At 39.6% G+C, this 21,083-nt stretch overlaps 1 protein-coding gene across 14 annotated transcripts in view; it reads left to right on the top strand.

The window, feature by feature from the left end:
- Positions 1-17,438, top strand: part of CMC2 (C-X9-C motif containing 2) — a 60,714-nt gene extending 43,276 nt beyond the window's left edge. For 8 of the 14 annotated variants that reach the window (XM_054534189.2, XM_054534186.2, XM_054534185.2 and 5 more), the window contains 2 exons: positions 11,570-11,641; positions 17,057-17,438. In XM_054534189.2, the coding sequence (XP_054390164.1) occupies positions 11,570-11,641; positions 17,057-17,143 (159 nt within the window). In that variant the 3' untranslated portion in view covers positions 17,144-17,438. Of the gene's footprint in view, positions 1-1,661; positions 1,702-11,569; positions 11,642-14,518; positions 14,613-17,056 lie in introns of all 14 variants that reach the window. The other 6 variants (XM_063717366.1, XM_054534181.2, XM_063717365.1 and 3 more) reach the window with 4 other exon arrangements.
- The last annotated feature ends 3,645 nt before the right edge of the window (positions 17,439-21,083 follow it).

The raw sequence follows: 21,083 nt of genomic DNA, 5'->3' as shown, positions 1-21,083 counted from the left end.
GATTTCTGGAGTTCTTTTGCTGCTTATCTCTTCCTCACAAATTCCAGCTGCCCCACCCTGCCCGGATTCCTCTGATGTTTGCCTCCTCCACTCGGTGAAACCACCGTTCTCTTCTTGAGTTCTGTTCTCTGCTATGTGGTTTGGAAATTGTCTGTAGGTAGAAAGCTAGGTGAATGTAGGTTTCACTTTGTTTTGTTTCTTTCTTTCAGGTATCACACTCCTGTAGTCTGTTGTCTCGATATCTGAAAATAGTTGTTTTATATATTCAGTTTATTCTTTCATGGCTAGAAGCAGAAGTCTGGAAGATAGATTTTTAAGTAAATAGCATGGGGACAATTATATAGCTATTTGGAAAAAGTTAGAATACCATACATATGAATCAACTAATGAGGCAGACATCTAAATGTCAAAAATGAAACGATACAAACACTAAGAAACCTGGATAAATTCTTATATAACCTAGGTGTGGGGAAAGTGTGCCTAAGTAAGGATCCTGAATTTCAGAGGCAATAAAATCAAAGATGGATAAAGGATCGTTTGAGGCCTGAAGTTCCAGACCAGCTTGGGCAACATAGCAAGATCCTGTCTCTACAAAAAATAAAAATAAAAGTGTCTGGGCATGACACATGCCTGTAGTCCTAGCTCCTTGGAAGGTTGAGGCAGTAGGATCACTTACCCAGTTGTTTGAGGCTGCAGTACAACACATCAGCCTGTGTGACAAAGTGAAACCCTGTCTTTACGGAAAAAAAAGAGGGGGGAATTAGAGGCCAAAAATCAGAGAGAAAAATGAGCAAAAGCGTGAGAGACAACTTAAAAAAAAAGAAAAGATGGCCTTTAAACATGAGAAGATGTTCAACCTCAATAATTAGAGAAATACAAATTAAATATACTGAACATACCATTCCTTATCTGCAGGGAGGCAAAATTAAACAGTGTGACAGCGCATTCTGTTAGCAAGGCTGTATACTCTCATACATTTCTGATGGGACTGCAAATTGTTATAATCTTTATAGAGAGGAATTTGCTGACATGTAGCAAAAGTGCCGTATATTTGCTTTTTAATCCATCAGTCCCTCTTATAGGAATTTATCTTAAAAGTATAACTCTAACGGTATGAAAAAATGTATGCACAGAGTTATTTACAGCAGTGTTGTTTGCACTTGGAAAATGTTGGGAACTCACTTTCCCAACATAAAGTAGTTGAATGAGCTATGGTACATCCACACAATGGAGCACTATACAGCTGTTTTGTAATTTTTATTTTTAAACAGACTTTGTTTTTTTAGAACAGTTTTAGATTTACAGACAAATTGTGAATGCAGTACAGGGAGTTCCCATATACCTCACATCTAGTGTCCCTTATTATTAACATCTTACATTGATAAGGTGTTTGTTACAGTTAATAAACCAATATTGATACATGATCGATATTTAAAGTCCATGCTTAGTCAGATTGCTTCAGGTTAGTGTTTACCTAATGTCTTTTCTCTGTTACAGGATTCTGTCCAGGATACACATTACACTTAGTTCTTGTCACTCTTTAGGCTCCTGTTATCTGTGACATTTTCTTTGTTTTTGATGACCCGAAAAGGTTTGAGGCATAATGGTCAGGTATTTGGTAGAATGCTCCTCTGTTTGAATTTGTCTTGTTTTCCTCATAGTTGGACTGGGATCATGTGTTTTTGGAAGAAGACCACAGAGGTAAAGTACATTTTCATCAAGGCTGCATACTACAACATAATTTATCACTGTTGATGTTGACATTGATCACCTGGCTGAGATATGTGTTAGGTTTCTCTACCTTTTGTTTTTTTGGAGACAGGGTCCACTATGTCTTCCAGGCTGCAGTGCAGTAGTGTCATTTTGGCTCACTGCAGCTTCAACCTCCTGGGCCTAGGTGATCCTCTCATCTCAACCTCCTGAGTAGCTGGGACTACAGGCCACATCACCATGCTCGAATAATTTTTTGTATTTGTATATTTGTAGAGATGGGTTTTTGCCACGTTGCCCAGGCTGGTCTTGAACTCCTGGGCTCAAGCAATCTGTCTGCCTTAGCCTCCCAAAGGGCTGATATTACAGACGTGAGCCATTGCACGTGGCTAGGTTTCTCTGCTTTGAAGTTACTCTTTTCCTCCCTTTTCATAACTCTTTGGAAGGAAGTCACTGTGTGCAGCCTACACGTAAGGACTGGGAAGTTACCCTGTTCCTCCAAGGTGGTGGAGTATCTACATAATCTTCTGGAATTCTGTTCTGGAGAGTTGCCTGTTCTCCCCCATTTATTTACTTATGTCAGTATGGACTCATGTATATTTACTTTATACCTTGGGTTATAATCCAATAATACTTTGTTTTGTTGCCCAAATTGTTCCAGCTTTGGCCACTGAGAGTCTTTCAGTTGGCAGTGCAGCTGTTTAAAAAAAAAAAAAAAAAAAAGCCAGGCTTGGTGGCTCAGTCCTGTAATCCCAGCACTTTGGGAGTCTGAGGTGGGAGGATTGCTTGAGCCCAGGAGTTCAAGACCTACGTGGGCAACATAGTGAGACACCTGTTTCTACAAAAAATTTTTAAAAATTATGTCACTAGATGACACATGCCTGTAGTCCCAGCTCCTCAGGAGGCTGAGGTTGAGGTGGGAGGATCACTTGAGCCTAGGAGGTCAAGGCTGCAGTAAGTCATGATTGTGCCATTGCACTCCAGCCTGGGTGACAGAGTAAGACCCTGCCTCTGAAAAGAAGAAAAAAAAATTGCTTTGAACCAACATGTAATGACTTACAGGATATATTTCGTGAAGACATCAAAGGACAAAACAGTATTTATAGTATCCTAGCGTTTGTATAAAAAAGGAGGAGAAGATAGGAAAACATTTATATTTCCTCATTTGTGCAAAAAGAAACAAGATAACCGGAAGCTAATGAGATTAATTACCGTCTGAGAGGTGGGTAGGAGCAAAGTAGAGAGAGTGGAGGAGTGACACTTTTACAAAATCTTTTGGCCAGTGGCAGTGGCTCATGCCTGTAATCCCAGCACTTTGGGAGGCCATGGTGGGCAGATCACTTGAGTCCAGGAATTTGAGACCAGCCTGGCCAACATCACAAAACCTCATCTCTACCAAAAATAAAAAATTAGCCGGGCGTGGTGGCGGACCCCTGTAATCCCAGCTACTCAGGAGGCTGAGGCAGGAGAATCACTTGAACCTGGGAGACGGAGGTTGCGGTGAGCTGAGACTGTGTCACTGCACGCTAGCCTGGGTGACGGAGTGAGACTGTCTCAAAAAACAAAAAAATATGTATTTTGTATAATTCATGCTGTTTGAACTTTGTTAATGTTTCATATACTCAGAAAAAAAGGGGGATGAAAAAAAGGATGAGCAGAGTTGGGAAGAAAACTCAAAAATGGAATACAAGCAAAACCAAACAAACTTACTTGAAATGAGTCATCTAATTACACTAAAGAAAAAAATGAACTAACCCAAGTAATTTGAACGTAGGCTAAAGACAAAGTAGAGCTGTTGTTAGTAGTTTGGATTTTGCAGTGGCGTGGATTGGCAGCTCTGAAACTGGCTTCTGTGTATTCTGTGTATTCCAAGACTTAGCAAATAAGTAAACATATTGTAGATAATAAGAGACAGGTTTCTTACTGTCATAAATATGGAAGTGGAAAGACTAGGATGTATCCTGTGATGTTGGATTGGAATTAGAGGTATCAGTGTGAACTCATGGTTTTCAATATATATAAGATGTAGAATAGATAGATATGTGTGTCTATGTTTATTTAATGTATATATTCAATATATGTTTTCCTGTAGCAATGAGCATACGTGACGCCCAGATTTTGTTTTTAAATACCATTCTTCAGTAAACAGAAACAGCGATCCTTGGAGAAATGACTGATTGTAGGGCTAGGGCTGGGAAAGAACAAGAAGAACCTGCAACATCTTGTACCAGAAAGTATGACATTTATCAAAGAATGATAGGGGCTGTTAAAAGGACAGGGGCCAGCTTGAAGGGATTCCCACTGGCCAAAAATGGGACAGAGCATCAAAGTAATGAAAATAATATAATCAATTGAATAAGGATCCATGAGTCCAAACTCATATAAATATATAAATGGATGAGAAGGGAAAGTTTCCCTTACAGTAGAATGCCAACTTAAATATAAGAGGAGTGCTAGAATTAGAAAATCACTGTTTGTTAACCATTGTAGTAGTAATTGATTTAGTCAGTAATCATTAATAGATCCTCATACTAGTGGGTGAAAAGTTTGAGGAAATAATTAGATAGTTAAATGGTCTCAAAGTGTGTCCCCATAATAATTACAGAGGAAAAACGAATACAGTGTAGAAACTTGGCAGGTAGCTTCTTACCTAGGTAATAAAAGTTAACATCAATAATAGGACAAATTGCCATGTGCCTCTTGATGTGATACACTGAAGACACAACATCACTTCTAGGGTATTCCTGCCAAAAAGTCATGACCTGAATCAAGTTGTGAAGAAACAGCAGACAAACCCAAATGGGGGAGCATTTTGCAAAATAACTGGCCTGTACTCTTTAAAATGTTAAGGTAATGAAAGAAAAAAGAGGCAAGCTGTTTCAAATAAAGATTAAAGATAAGAAAAATAGTGTAAGAGTTGGAAAAAAAAAAAAAAAAGACTAAAAAGACATGACAACTAAATGCAATGGCAATCTGGACCAGGAAAAAAAACCCACCCAACTTTTTTTGCCTTTTGCATGAATGATATTATTAGGCAAATTGGTGAAATTTGAATAAGGTCTATAAATTAGATACTAGTGTTAATGTTAATTTTCTAATTTTGATAATCGTATGGGGACTTAAATTTAAGTCCTTGTTTTTTTAGGAAACATGCATCATATCTGCAACTTAATCGGTTCAGAAGAAAAGCTTGGGTGTGTATGTAAGAGCTAGAAGGATAAAGCAAATGTGGTGAAATGTTACTATTTGGAAATTCTTTGTACTGTTCTTGCAACTTTTCTTCAAGTTTGAAATTGACAAATGTTTTTAAAGACATCTGCTGTCATCAAGAAATATTTTACTTAACTGATCTTTCTGAAGACTTGCACTTTTTACGTGTTAAATTGAGCCCAGGAGTTTGAGTGTATAGTGAGCTATGATGTCACTCTGGCACTTCAGCCTGGGCAATGGAGCGAGACCATGTCTCTCAACAGCAACACCATCACCACCTAGTGACTTAAAACAACCATAATTCTGTAGGTTTAGATCTGGGGGGATAAAGTTAATTAAAAGTTTATGGGGAGGATGTCTCACTCTGTCACCCAGGCTCGAGTGCGGTGGCACAATCAAAGTTCACAGCAGCCTTGAACTCCTGGGCTCAAGTGATCCTTCTGCCTCATCCTCCTGAGCAGATGGGACGACAGGTGTGTGCCATCATGCCTGGCTAATTCAATTTTTTTTTTTTTTTTTTCCTGGTAGAGACAGGCTTTCCTGTGTTGCCCAGGCTGGTCTCAAACTCCTGGCCTCAAGCTGTCCTCCTACCTTGGCCTACCAAAGTGCTGGGATTACAGGCATGAGCCACTGTGCCTGGCCTGATCCTGGTTATTTAATTAATTAATTGAGTGAATTATATTACCTAAGATGTCTTCTAGCCCTGAGTTTGTGTAATTCTGTTTTAGTCTTTTTTGTTGATTAGTCTTCCTGTCTGTGCTGGAATGCTGCAGTGCTCTCCAACCTGCTTGAAGTGCAGGAGTGTTTTATCTCCAAATAGCCTACCTTGCCGTGCTTTTATCATTCTTTCCGTGCTTTTATAGTTCTGCTGTGATCTTTGCAGACAAATGTTATTTCCACAGCTTTCAGGTGTCTGTGGGTGGCTTCTGATCTACTGGCCTATTTTGCCTACATTTGTCAGCAAGACTGAGATATTCTTTCCATCTGAAGGTAAAATACAGAATTTAGAACAACTGATTTCCTCAAAGCTACTTGGAAATCCTTACGTATTTTTTCTGATTTATAAAAGTAATATGTAAATAATACATATCATTTTAGATAGTATAAAAAAGGTAGGAAAGTATAAAGCAAACAAAAATTACCTTTTGTTCAACCATCCAGAGATAAACTCATTAAGTACTGGGTTTTTCCACCATTTAAAAATTTTTGTATTTTCCCTTTTTCTCTTATTAGCATTTTGAAATGCCCACATTTTTTCCATTGTGAGAAAATAAATACATAAGATTCCTTCCCATAATCCCAGCCTTCTGGTATCTTGTGTTAGCGTCCCTTTCAGAGCTAACTATTGAAAGAATACTGCTTTCTTCTTTCAGGTTGGCTTCTACCCTCACTAGGGTCCCAAAACTATCAAGATCACTAATGACTGCACTACTGCCAAATTTGGTGGATGTTTTCAGTAGTTACCTCACTTTTCTCCCAGCAGCATTTGATTCCCTCTCAAAACACTCTTCCACAGGCTTCTACCATAACTTTCTCTTCCCTGGTTTTCCTTAAGTTTTTTTGGCCACTCTTCAGGATACCCTAGGCTACACCTTCCTGCAAAAAATCATTCACTTTCCTGGTTTCAGTAACTCTCAAATCTGTATCTTTGGCTCAGATTTCCTCTGAGTTCCGGGTCTGTTTATCTCAGCTAGATAGTGGACTTAACTGTTCCACCAATAAACTCAACATGTCCGGATACAAATTCATCTTATCTCTTTTTAAAACTTCCACTGTCATTCTTAGCTGAAAGTCAGTGTCATCTTTAATTCCTCCATCTGCCTCACCTCTTCCTGTGAGTCCTTAACCAGGTGCTGTTTGTTCTCTGCCGAATCTCTCTTGAACCATTGTTCTCCTTTGCCAGTGCCACTGCCATAGTCCGTGCCAACGCTTTTATTGGGGCCACCTGTAAAGGACTTCTATCTGGTCTCCTGGCGGTTGTGTTTTCTTTTTTGTTTAAATCAGTTTTCCACCCTGGATTTAGAGTGATCTTTCAAAAATAAGTTTAATCATTGTTACCTTTTTTTTTTGAGACGGAGTCTCACTCTGTCGCCCAGGCTGGAGTGCAGTGGCGCAATCTCAGCTCACTGCAGCTGTTAGGAATCTGCATTTTATTTATTTATTTAGTTAGTTTTGAGGCAGAGTTTCACTCTGTCTCCCAGGCTGGAGTGTAGTGGCGCGATCTCGGCTCACTACAACCTCCGTCTCCCTGGTTCGAGCGATTCTTCTGCCTCAGCCTCACGAGTAGCTGGGATTACAGGCACCAGCCATTATGCCCGGCTAATTTTTGTATTTTTAGTAGAGATGGGGTTTCACCATGTTAGCCCAGGCTGGCCTCAAACTCCTGACCTCAGGTGATCCGCCTGCCTGGGCCTCCCAAAGTGCTGGAATTACAGGCATGAGCCACCACGCCTGGCTTGTTGTCACCTTTTTAATAGATCCTTTTGCCTATACAATGCATTATAAATGTCTTGCCTTGTGTTTCAAGTCCTTAATGAAACTCATCCTTGAGTAGCTGTTAGTCTTCGCCACTCTCGCACAGCTCCTTCCCCCTCATTCCTGTGGTTTTTTTTTTTTTTTTTTTTTTTTTTTTTTTTTGCAGGTATATGGGAGAATGATATTTCTGTCTTACAAGCCTTGATTTTTCCTTTGCTGAGCTTAGTGCATTCCTCCTGGCTCCACTTACTGTTTGCTAAACCAGGTTTTATCATCTTCAGGTTTTCTTCAGCTTAGTTGGTCGTTTCCTTTTCCCTTTCCTGGCCTAGATTCTCCTGGTGCAGTCACTCTATTTGAGTAGCATCATTACGTAATAGCTTTTCTACTTCGTGGCAGTTCTCATGCTTTTTGGTCTCAGGACTCTTTTGCACTCTTTTATCATTATTTAGGATTCTAGGGAGCTATTGTTTATGTGGGTGATATCTACAGTATTTATTGGATTAGAAATGAAGGCTGAGAAATTAAAAATTTATTTTAAAGTAACAATGATAAATTATAATTTTACATGTTAAGATGACATGTTAGCATGGTTATTTTTCACGAAAATCTTATTTTTCAAACCAGAAATAAGCGAAAAGAATTGCATTGCTTTTCATTTTTTTAATGTCTGAATTAATAAAATATACCTGAATTCTCATGTCTGCCTCCACATTCAGTCTGTTGTGATGTTAGACTTCATGTAGCCCCGGGAAAACTCTGCTATACCTTTGTGAGAGGATGAAAACGAACAAAACAAATGTTTTTGTATTATTGAGAAGATAGTTTTGACCTTGTACATTCCTTAAAAGGTCTCAGGAACCCCTCGGTGTCTCTGGACTGCCCTTTGAGAACCACTGCTTTATGGCAATTACTTCTTATTTGCCTCTTTCCCTCTGACTATGTACTGTGAGAGTAGGACCCAGATCCACCTTGCTCACTTCTGTGTCCCTGGTACCTGGGACATTGTCCTTTATGTAAAAGATTCGCAGATATCTGTTGATTCACTTATTCAGTCAATTACTCGGTTGATTTGGTTCACAAGAAATTGACATCAGGCACTAGAGACTTAGTCCATGTAAGTATAAGCAAATTGTAGTCTGTGGGCGTTTCTTCTACCAATTTCTCTGGGGCATTTGGGTCTAATATTTTTCATGTGACATCACAAGAGTATAATTCTCATTTTACCTTAGTTAATGTTGAGGTAAAAGGAAGCATATAAATTAGTTTTTGTTATGGATTTTTGAATTAAGATGTACATATATGGAATGATATGAATAAATGTCAGCTATGTAATATTGCCTTATATTTGAAAAGTCTACTTGACTTGAAGACATGAAAATGCATTGTTATGTTTATTTGTTGTCAAGGAAGTAGTAGTATAGGAAAATACACAGGAAATATTTATTCTTTGGGAATGATAGAGGAAAGAAAAAAGTAAAATAAAAATTAAGTACAAAAAGTTTTTTAAATTAATGAATTTATTCTGGAAAGGTCATTAGGTAACAAATAGGAGAGTTTAGTCTATGTTAAATGCTTTCTGGAAAAACTGACCACTTATTCAGTGTGGACTTGTAACATGCGTTTAAAATGGTGGTGAAGCAGGAAAAAAAGAAATAGCATGAGGCATAGCTTATTAATTATGTGTTGTCTGGTTTCCATGAAAGCCTTAATTAGAACGAAAAGGAAAAGATGTGCTTATTATTACAACTACCAAGTTCAGCATTTATGACCTGTCATTATAAAACAGATCACCATGCTATCTGACCCACCCTTGAAAATCGTGAAGTGCAAACACACTAATTATGTTCCTACTGAAATTCAGGTTCTTAACTTCAGGCTTCAGCTTAACCTGATTTAGAGCACTCATACTTTTTGCCATGATAATACTCATAGGACTAGAAACAACTAGGAGATTTTATTTTTTAAATCAGACTGAACTTCAGGCAGATTTCCTTATATTGTAAATTAGTAAATTAGTGGCTTATTTATATGACCTTTATAGGGCATGTAATGATAGTGGTTTTTTTTCCTCTTTTCTTTTTTTTTTTTTGAGATGGTGTTTCACTCTTGTTGCCCAGGCTGGAGTGCAGTGGCGCGATCTCAGCTCACCGCAACCTCCACCTCCCAGGTTCAAGCAGTTCTCCTGCCTCAGCCTCCAGAGTAGTTGGGATTACAGGCATGTGCCACCATGCCTGGCTAATTTTGTATTTTTAGCAGAGATGGGGTTTCTCCATGTTGGTCAGGCTCATCTCAAGCTCCCGACCTGAGGTGATCCGCCCACCTTGGCCTCCCAAAGTGCTGAGATTATAGGCGTGAGCCACCATGCGCAGCTGTGTTACTTATTTGATGTATTTTGGTGACATTTTGAATGGGGGCAAATGAGAAAAGGGCTATGGCACTAAGCATTTATTAGATAACTCTTTTACAGGACAGTGTTTGGTAGTGAAGTTACTCTGCCCATGGCAGTGTGGCCACACTGCAGCTTGACACCACTCCCTATAATAGAGAATGGATTGTGCTGTGATTTTAACATTTCCTTTAAGAAAAGGGAGTTAGGTCATGATAAAACTTTTATACTGTCTTTGTGAGGTTTTGGTGAGTTAGTAAGTGGGCTTCCCTTTCATTAAGAAAAAGTCTTTAAATCTTTGTTTCTACTTGCAGAACATTTATTCCTTCTTTGTAAGAAGAACCAGGATAATTTGTTCATTTGTATACAGTTGATCCTTGAACAGCTTGGAAGTTCGGTGCACTGACCCCCATGCAGTGGAAAGTCCACTTATAACTTTTTGACTCCCCGAAAACTTGACTGAGAGTTTCCTGTTGTCTGAAAGCCTTACTGATAGCATAAATAGTTGATTAACATGTTTTGTATGTTATATGTATTATATATTGTATTCATACAATAAAGTAGGCTAGAGAAAAAATAAGGAAGAGAAAATACATTTATAGTATGGTATTGTATTTATTGATATTGTAAGTTTACATCATCTGTTTACAAGATGATGTATGTCAGTCTGAAATGGTAGGTAACCACAGCTGCAGACCTCAACCTACAGTACATTTCAAGTAGTTCAACTTTTTCCTGTAATGTCATTACTTTTCTCTGCTTCTTGGGAGCACTTCCAGCATTACTAGTGGCACTTCATATGGGTCCCATGGTGTTATTCAAGGTTTATGGTTATTGCAGTAAACATGACTTGCTTACTGTGTATGTTATTGGTATCACAGGGTGTTTTAAGTGGATAATTGTAATGCTTGAGCCCACTGTAATAGCAATAGGAGGTGACTTCAGAATTATTACGGCAGTACAGTATATACCGCAGTTAATTTTACGTAGTTGTGATTTGATATATCTTTATGTTTGCTTACAATTCTCTCAATTTTGAATGGTGCTATTTATGTTCTGTGTGTGTGTTAGTTTTGATAAATTTTATCTTTTTAAAATTTGTATATGTTTTGTGGTAGTAAATGACAAAATAGGCTAGTATTCACATTTTTTTTTTTTCCTGAGACGGAATTTTACTCCATTGCCCAGGCTGGAGTGCAGGGGCGCGATCTCGGCTCACTACATCCTCTGCCTCCCGGGTTTAAGCAGTTCTCCTGCCTCAGCCTCCTAAGTAGCTGGGATTACAGGTGCCCACCACCACACCCGGCTAATTTTTTGTGTACTTTTAGTAGAGACGGGGTTTCACCATTTTGGCCAGGCTGATCTTGATGCCTGACCTCGTGATCCACCCACCGTCTTGGCCTCCCAGAGTGCTGGGATTTACAGGTGTGAGCTACTGTGCCCGGCCAGTATTTACATGTTTTATACATTTATGCCGTATCTTTTTCTTAAATTTTTTTTGATATGTCTAGGCTATGGTGGTTCATCTGTGAGTTTTTTTAATTGTTACAAATGTTCAAAAATGTTTTCAATATATTTATTGAAAGAAAATCCAGGTATAAGTGGACTCGCAGTTCAAATCCATGTTGTTCAAGGGCCAACTGTGTTTTATACATGTGATTTAACTATTACTTGTTTATTAACAAAGTGACACTATAAACTCATTTCTGTAGCAGTATTTAAATTTTATGTGCCCCAAACCTTGGCATATTATGGGATGAAATATTTTACTCCTTTTCTTCCTTTTAGCACAACATTCTGAAATTTTTTGGTTATTGTAATGATTTCGATCGGGAGTTGAGAAAATGCCTGAAGAATGAGGTAAGAAAAGTGTCAAAGGTTGGATATGGTTGAACAATAAAACAGAACATTTTGGAATATTGTATATTACTGCCATTATTGAATTTTTCCCAAATTTTAGTGTAACAGAGAAAATTGACTTTCATGTATGAACTTCCTCTGTTTAAGGGAAGAAATGAAAGCTTTTCTGGGGACAGTTTTAGAACATAGCTTTTTGGCCATGAACACAAATGAGGAAAACAGCTTCCTTATGATGATTACTGTAGGTTATCTGGATGAATTTAATGGTTTAGGAAGTTGTATCTCTGGCCGGCAGAAAGACTTATATCAGTTACCTATTAGCTGATTGGCAGGTAACTAAAACTCTCTGGGCCTCAATTTCTATATATAAATTGAGGAGGCTAGAATTAGGCTCTTTTCAGCTTTAACATTTTGAATTTCTTTGTAGTTATGCTTTGTGTAAGCCATAGGGATCTAATTTGACTTGTTTTGGAACACTGTCATCTCCTGAACTTGATTTTAGGGCACGACTTGGACTTGGGCAAATAGCCACAGTGCACAGTTCATTGTCTTTTTCCAGGCACTGCCAAATAAGCAGAGTGCATTTTAAACCTTTGAAAAGAAATTTGATTCAATTTCTGTTTTGTACATCAGATTTTTTGTATCCAGAACTTTTTAAAATATATGATGGCTAAAATTTTGCCTTTCAGATATCATTTTTGTTATTTTTGAACTTTTTTTTTTTTTGCCTCAGATTGAAAGATTTAAATATAATATTTGAAGTTGTCCAGCATCTTTCTTTTGATTTTGTTTTCTGCTTAGGCTGTTTTTCCCTTCCTGGATTCCCTTTAAAGTGTGACATTCACCTTTACTGTTTGAAGAACTTTTTGGAGTACTCAATGAAGAGTAATAGTTTGTTTCTTTTTTTCTTTTTTCTTTTGAGACAGGGTCTCGCTCTGTCACCTAAGCTGGAGTGCAGTAGGGTGATCGTAACTCACGGAAGCCTCAAACTCAAGTGATCCTCCCACCTCAGCCTCCTGAGTAGCTAGGACCACAGGTGCATGCCACCCTGTAGGGTGATCATAGCTCACTGAAGCCTCAAGCTCAAGTGATCCTCCCACCTCAGCCTCCTGAGTAGCTAGGACTACAGGTGTGTACCACCATGCCTGGTTAAGGTTTTACACATTTTTTTGTAGAGATGAGAGTCTCGCTGTTTTGGCCAGGCTGGTCTCAAACTGCTAACCTCAAGCAGTCCTCCCACCTTGGCCTCCCAAAGTGCTGGGACTATAGACATGAGTTACCATTCCCAGCCTTATTAGTGTTTTTAAACAGATTTATTAAAAATATTTGTCCTTTATATGAAAAAGCCAGTTTACATGAAAACTACACCTAGGTTTTCATGATGTTTCTTTAATAGTAAACTTATGAGCTGGCATCTGTAATCCCAGCTATTCGGGAGGCTGAGGCAGGAGGATCCTTTGAGGTGAAAAGTTTGAGGCCAACTTGGGCAATATAGTGAGACCCTGTCTCTAAGAAATCTCTTAAAATTTAACCAAGTGTGGTGGCACACATCTGTGGTCCCAGCTACTTGGGAGGCTGAGCAGGGAGGATCGGTTGAGCCCAGGAGTTCATGGCTGCAGTGAGCTATCTAGGTCGCCACAGTGCTTCAGCCTGGGTGACAGAGTGAGACCCTATCTCTAAAAAATAATACTGGCCGGGTGTGGTGGCCCATGCCTATAATCCCAACATTCTGGGAGGCCATGACAGGCAGATCACCTGAGGTCAGGAGTTTGAGACCAGCTAGCCAACATGGTGAAACCTGGCTGTACTGAAAGTACAAAAAAATTAGCCAGGCATGGTGGTGGGCGCCTGTAGTTCCAGCTACTCGGGAGGCTGAGGCAGGAGAATAACTTGAGCCCGGGAGACGGAGGTTGCGGTGAGCCCAGATCACATTACTGTATTCTAGCCTGGGTGACAGAGTGAGAGACTTTGTCTCTAAATAAATAAATAAATAAATAAATAAATAAATAAATAACTTATGGAAAAATATAGCTCATATTATTTTATTCAGTATGGCTATTTGTTTTTTACATACTTTCAGCTGTATAGCATAGGTTTTTTTCATGTTTTTAAATTTTTTTCCCCTGTAGTTCAGAAATTTTGCCACTGCTTTGTCAATTCAATCTTCATATGAAATTGTCTTCTCAGCTGGCCTGAGATCTGTTAGTGACTTTTTGGTAGACCGTTGGAGATATTCTTCTTATTTTGTCTGAGTTTGTTTTCCTATACATCTCATGTTTTCTCTTTGACTTCTTTTCTAAGTCCTTTGTGTAGTTGTATGTTACTTTATTCTCTAATTTGTAGATGTTTTTCTGTCTGCTTGCCCATCACTAACCTCTGAGTCTGCACTCACGTATTTCTTCTCTACTCTTAATGCTTGCTTCAAATGCTTTCCTGCTACTGTTTGCTTCATGTGTCATCTGATTACTTCATTCCATGAAGCTTTTTTTTTTTTTTTTTTTTTACCCAGAGTCTCACTCTGTCGCTCAGGCTGGAGTGCAGTGGCGCGATCTCAGCCCACTGCAAACTCCTCCTCTCGGGTTCACGCCATTCTCCTGCCTCAGCCTCCCGAGTAACTAGGACTACAGGTGCCTACCACCACGCCCAGCTAATTTTTTGTATTTTTAGTAGAGACGGGGCTTCACCGTGTTAGCTAGGATGGTCTTAATCTTCTGAGCTTGTGATCCACCCGCCTCGGCCTCCCAAAGTGCTGGGATTACAGGCGTGAGCCACTGTGCCCGGCCTCCATGAAGCTTTTAAGTAGAAAAAGGGTATGGCCATTTCTTGTTAGGACTCTGCTGTGTCACTCCTTTTATTCTTTTTTTTTCCTTTTTTTAGAGAGATGGAGTCTTGCTGTGTTGCCCAGGATGGTCTCAGACTTGTGGGCTCAAGGAGTTCTCCCATCTTGGCCTCCCAAAGTTTTGGATTACAGGTGTGAGCCACTGCACCTGGCCTTTTGTTCTTCTTCTTGAAAAGAAACACTAATAGTACTTTTGTGGCATTCTCTTTTGTCCCTCTTAATTGTTTTGTTTGGTTTGGAGTTAATTGGCCTTTCTTTCATTCTGTCTGTATTGTTTGATGGAGTTTTGTGAGTAACTTCATCTTCATCCTTTTCTCCCCTTTTATTCAGGGACCATCTTGACTTCCTTTGGAAGATGTCTTAACATATTTTAATGTAGACTATATTTTAATTTGCTCTGTAACTTATTTTATTAGCCTGCTACAAAGTATTATCTTCTGAAGAGTTTCCCTTAAGACCCTTCTCAACCTGATTGCTGGGGGCAATCCAGAAGACGTGATTAAAGGTAGATATGAAAGCTTTTTCTCAGAGCAGGTATCCTTCCTTGTTCTAGAATAGCGTTTTTTGATTTTTTCCCCCAACAATTTTATGAGTAAATTTAATGTGTGATAGATAAAATGAATGACTTTGAAAGGACCTGGTGCTTCATGTGTAATTTGAAGTAGCCTTTTTTTTTTTTTTTTTGAGACGAAGTCTCACTCTTGTCGCCCAGGCTGGAGTGCAGTGGTGCGATCTCGGCTCACTGCAACCTCCTCCTCCTGGATTCAAGTGATTCTCCTGCCTCAGCCTCCTGAATAGCTGGAATTACAGGTGCATGCCACCATGTCCAGCTAATTTTTGTATTTTTAGTAGAGACGAGATTTCACCATGTTGGCCAGGCTGGTCAGTAACTCCTGACCTCAGGCGATCTGCCCGCCTCGGCCTCCCAAAGTGCTGGGATTACAGGCATGAGTTACCGCACCCGGCCTGAAGTAGCCTTTTGACAAGGAAGGAATAAAAAGTTTGAAAACTACCATTCCAGAAGATATGTTAGAATTCTTCAGTCAAAACTTTTGACTTAGAAAACTTCTTAAAGAGTATCTAGCCCACCTCCTTATATTTGAAGTTACTGGCCCAGAAGAGTGAAGTAACTCAAAGTCATGAGTCCCCTCATTACTCTCTCTTGGGTGGTGGGGTTTGTCCCTGATGAGCTCGGTATCAGTAATCTTTAATTTCTGTGGCCTCACTCTCCAGATCTGTGGCTCCTAAAAGATTCTGATGTTTAACTGTTCACATGTTTTCAGTTTTTTCTGTTTGAATTTACTTTTACCCTTTTCCCCTTCTGCCCAGGGGAAAACACACTCATTCACCTTTAAAAGTGTGTTGGATTGGTGTATATATTATAAGCATGTACATACATCCATATGAAAACACTTTTAAGTTCCTCTGCTTTAAATGTAGGTTAACTATTTAAGAAAATCTAAGTGCCAGGCTTTGTGTCTCCTGTTATTTATAACCTGCTGGCCAGATCAGAATACTAGGCTGAAAACCTCTTGAGGTGAAAACTGTGTTTATATGTAGCTGGTTAAGAAACATAGGATTTGAGGAGTATCAGGTTTGTTAACTGTTGGTGATGAAGAAACCTTGGGAAGTTGAGCTGTGTATTTCCATATGAGTCAATAGGATAATATGGTTGCTAAGAGCTAGTTACTCTTGATAATGTCTAAAAAAATACAATGTGAGTTGGTCATAAGATCTAGGCCCACTGTAGTCTATGTCTGTCATTGTGACTGGAGCACTGTATTCAGTTTTGGTTGTGATTTTTTTTTTGGGTAAGGGGCATTAATGTTAAAGTGCTTTATGAAATAAAAGTCATTTTATAGGTTAGATATTAAAAGATGGAGGCTATGTTCTGTGCAGCAGTTGTAGAAACTAGCAATGTTCAGCGCAAAAGGTAGGAAGTGGGTTATCTGTAATTAAATGTTTGAAAATTATAGCAGACAAGAAGAAATAAAAGGTGGTAGATTACAAGGAAGCACTTTTGGTTTAAAATGAAAAATTTTGGAATGAGTAGAATTGTCCAACAGTTAGACAGGCTACCTCTCAAGGAGTTTACAGGGAAGCACTTTTGGTTTAAAATGAAAAACTTTGGAATGACTAGAATTGTCCAACAGTTAGACAGGCTCTCAAGGAAGTGAGCCTCTCCACTAGAGGTACTCAGCAGAAGTTAGAGGACTAGTTAGACGGTGAGCCCCTGGAGAACATGGACAGAATTTGCCCATCTTCAGTACTTATTTAATTCATATTTTGGGAGGAAATTGATTGAGCAAACATTTGTGCACCTGTTAGCATGTAGATGCTGTACTGTATTGAATGAAATTGTGCTAGATATGAGATATTCTCTAAGGTAACTTTCCAATTTCAGATTTGGTTAAATAAAAGATAAGAATTTTGTCAGTAAGAACATGTTTAAAAAATTTAACCCCTGTTAATCTCAAAGAACATTTATATTTTGCAAATATTTCTAAATAGTAAACTGCTATAAATAGTGACATAATCTGCTGTTTCTTTTCTTCCCCCCTTCTTTTATTTTTCAGTACATAGAAAACAGGACCAAGAGCAGGGAGCATGGCATTGCAATGCGAAAGAAACTTTTTAATCCTCCAGAGGAATCCGAAAAATAAATTGTATTTTCACTCGATGCCTTGGCTGAGAGAAGACCTAAAGACTCTGGGTTGATACCTGAAAGAATCCTGTCTTATTTGGTTTCCATAATCCTTTGAATGGAAAGTGACCTGTGAGAGATTGAACCGTGGAGAAATATGAAAACCCTGGATTCTGAGTATTTGTTGGGCAGGGCGTTTAGTACCGTCTCCCCTTTACCAGCAAACCTGACTTCACCATGTTTATTCCCTTTGCCTATAACCAGTTAATATCTGAGTAACTTATCTCCCTCAATAAAATAATTCATTTAAATAATTTTTTTATCCTTTCTCTTAGATTCTTCTGGCATTAGAGCAAAATGTTGCCATTAGGCTTTTTCTTTTTGACAACATGATGTTGAAGAGTTCTGGGGAAATCCCAGCAGTGTTAACTATTTGAAAATGTTCCAACTTTATTGTTTTTAAAGAGTGATTTTCTAAATGATTAAAAATTTTTTTTTTTTGAGACACAGTGTTACTTTGCCGCCCAGGCTGGAGTGCGGTGGTGCGATCTCAGCTCACTGTAACCTCCACCTCCCGGGTTCAAGTGATTCTCCTGCGTCAGCCTCTCTAGTAGCTGGGGCTACAGGCGCAGGCTACCATGCCTGGCTGATTTTTGTATTTTTGGTAGAGACAGAGTTTCGCCATGTTGGCCAGGCTGATCTCAAATTCCTGAGCTTAGGTGATCCACCCACTTCAGCCTCCCAAAGTGTTGGGATTACAAGCGTGAGCCACTCTGCCCAGACTAAAAGATTAGATATTTACACTTAACATTGATAAAATTGCATCTGGTTAGGAATTGAGTCTTAGCAGACTTTGCTTTCCCATTTGGTTGAATGTGCCCACTCAAGGTGCCAGTTAACTCCTGGACATTAACCTTAGGCCAGTGTGTCTCCTCTCTGCTGAGTATAGGACCGTTCTTCCCATGCCCAATTCTAGCAGTCATCTCACCAGTGTTCCTTCTGCCAAGTGTTTCTGAGACCTGTGACAATCTGGAAGTCAGCAGCTTCCAGCTGCAGTCACAGCAGGGGCTTGATCTTCTTGTCAGGTGTCAGGGAACAGACTCAGCTGTGAGCTCCTTCTAGTGGAGTTCTGTGTATAATGTCCAGCATGAGGCCTTGTTGGTGTCGGTTTTTAATAAGTGATTTCCCCATCACAGGAGGTATTCAAGAAGCTGGACTTTCACTCAGTACGTCGATTACAGAGCATAACAGACATTCAGTGAAAGAATGGGGAAAGAACCAGAATTAATTCTGAAGTACCTTCCAAGACAAAGTGTATGAATATTTATTCAGTCCCCCTAGTGTCAGGCAGTAGAAATACAGAAATGAGACATTTTGCCTTCAGAATCTTGCAGTAAACTGATAAGTTGACTTTTAGTTACCTGTAATCATCAAAGTGCCATGATTAGGTAGGTGTCATAGAAGACAGAGGACATTCATGTTCAGTCTTCATGAAGAAGGAGCTATTCCAAGAAAGCTATTTAGCAAAGATGATCTTTGACAAATGAGTGAAAATGGGATACATTCTGAGGCTCACTTTAAGGCATTTAGCATGACTAGAATATGGGAGCTTAGAGTGGAGGAAGATCACAGACAGCTTTGAAATCTGTTGGAATTTTTTTTCAGTGCTATGATGACCAGTTGCAGGTTTTAATATGGTGATAGGGATTTGGGGAGAGGAGTTAGTTGGAAGGCTGATATATTTCAATTTGTATTTTAGTAAGATTTTTTTGGTTTTAGTTTGGGGGATAAATTGGAGGGGAAGGAAGATTACGCCCAGGGAGACCAATTAGGTTTTTGTCCTAACTTGAGTGAGAAATGAGGGCCTGGATGAAAGATGTGGCTTTGGGGATCAAGAGGAGTGACGATTCAAGCATGGAGTCAGCATGACTGACTAGGTGTAGGGTTTAAGGAAGTGTCTAGGATGTCTCAGGCATTCAGTTTGTACCTGCATGGGAGGGAGTACTGGGGAGGTGAAGTGTGTGTGGAAGATCCAGGGGGAGATGGCTTCCGGGTTGCTGCTGGGTATTTAGGTCTGCAGCTCGTTAGAGTCGCCTGGATTAGAACAGAATTGGGAGATGTCAGCATGCAGATGCCAGCTAAGGCCCTGTAGGCCAATGTCAGTAGTTGACCATAAGAGCAGGATGAAACTTTGGAAATTCATTTTTAAAAATTTTATAAGTAATATATGAGTACATTTTTATGGGATATTTAAACCACCTACTGTTTTTAGGTCTTACTCTCTGTGTTCCAGCTGTTGCTGATCCCTGGAGAATAAAGGGATCTTTATTCTACCACACATCAGCCACACTGAAGGCTATGGCAATGATCTACCTTTCTAGCTCCCTCTAGGAAGGGAGTTTGACAAATAAAATGCTAGTGAGCTGGAGCACAGTGAGCAAGGGGGAGGGTGGCATGAGCTGAGGACACAGGTGGGCAGGGCCAGAACACACAGGCCTTGGATACCACCTCAGGGAACTTGCATGTTATTTGGAGTGTAATGGAAAACCATTAGGTTTTAGGGAGTGGTTATGATTTCATTTATATTTTATAAAGATCTTTCTGGTTATTCGGTGAATAGTTATGGTTAAACCAGTTCAACCCAGTGACAGTACCTGTCACATAGAGTTACTGTGAGGATTGATTGAGATGTATGTGATAGATTATCTGGCACAAAGTAAGGGCCCCCTCAATATTGTTTTTCTCTCAAGTGCACCCAAATTGGGGTATTGGAAACACTTCCTCTGTACTTTGGTAGAAGGCACCAAATCACTAGGGGTGATACCATTTGAGTGGGGCCCCAGCTGATGGGGTAGGGGGTCAAGGGGTGAGGGGCTTAATATGAGGCAGAAGGAAGGGCCAGGCCTCTAGAACTCATCCCCAGCCGGCCCCATTCTCTGGCTCCCTGTACTTCCTGCCTTTCCATAGAGGAAGCCAGTCCCAGGGGTGGCTGCATCTTATTCCATGCTTTACATCTCATCAGCCTTGCTGACTTTCCCTAGCCTACTGTAGATCAGAGTGAAATCTGTTTCTCCTGTCTAGAGCAAGCGCACTTCTTCCTGAGGATTTCCAAATATTTTAAATTCCCATATGCAGTGGAAGCCGAAGAAGCTGGAGGGAGAGTGGGGTTGGGAGGTGCAGAGGTTCCATGTCTTCTTGCCTTTATGAAGCTTCTGGCATTGTGCTGGGTGCAGGTGATACCATGGAATAAGATGGATGTGGTTCTAGTGACGGTTCACATCATGAAGGACCATCTGTGTCCTCTTAGGGAGTCTGGCTTTCCCGCTAAGGGCATCAGGAAGGCATTGTAGGGTCTGTGCAGGATACTAAGTGAAGGAAGAGATTTACTTACTGTGGACTTGCAGACGATAAGTAAACCTTTGGGTCATAAGAGACCATCTCTTGGAAGCTGAAGAACCTAGGCCAAGGTTTTCCTGAGAAATCTAGGTTTGCAGAATGTTATGAACCTTGATGCTCTGGTGACAGTGAATTAATGGTTTATTTTAGGAAGCAGTACACAATTTTACTTAAGAGTGAGGATAGAAAGTTGAGCTGTTTCTGACCTTTTATAAATGAAGTTTAAAATCAGATTAATCTCCATGGAGTTTTTAGCTCAAAGCACAATTAGTTTTCTATAGAAAGGGCTTGGGCAGAACCAAATTATGCCATTGATCTGCCTGGTGGACATACAAATCATTCTGTTCTTAGAAAAAAACAAAAACAAAACAAAACAAAAAACAAAAAAAACCCTCACTGTCCCAAGGGAGTTGCTCCTTTCACTATACCCTGATATTGAAATTTGTGCCCCTTAAATGATATCATATTCAGGGAACCAGCTATGCCGGAATCTACCTTAATCCATAGACATCCCTGCTTCCCCTAGAGAGGTCACTGAAGGAGATAAGTATATAGCAGAAAGT

Source organism: Pongo abelii, chromosome 18 (genome assembly GCF_028885655.2).
Source record: "Pongo abelii isolate AG06213 chromosome 18, NHGRI_mPonAbe1-v2.0_pri, whole genome shotgun sequence".
Lineage (NCBI taxonomy): Eukaryota > Metazoa > Chordata > Mammalia > Primates > Hominidae > Pongo > Pongo abelii.
This window is presented reverse-complemented; position numbering and strand designations above follow the sequence as displayed.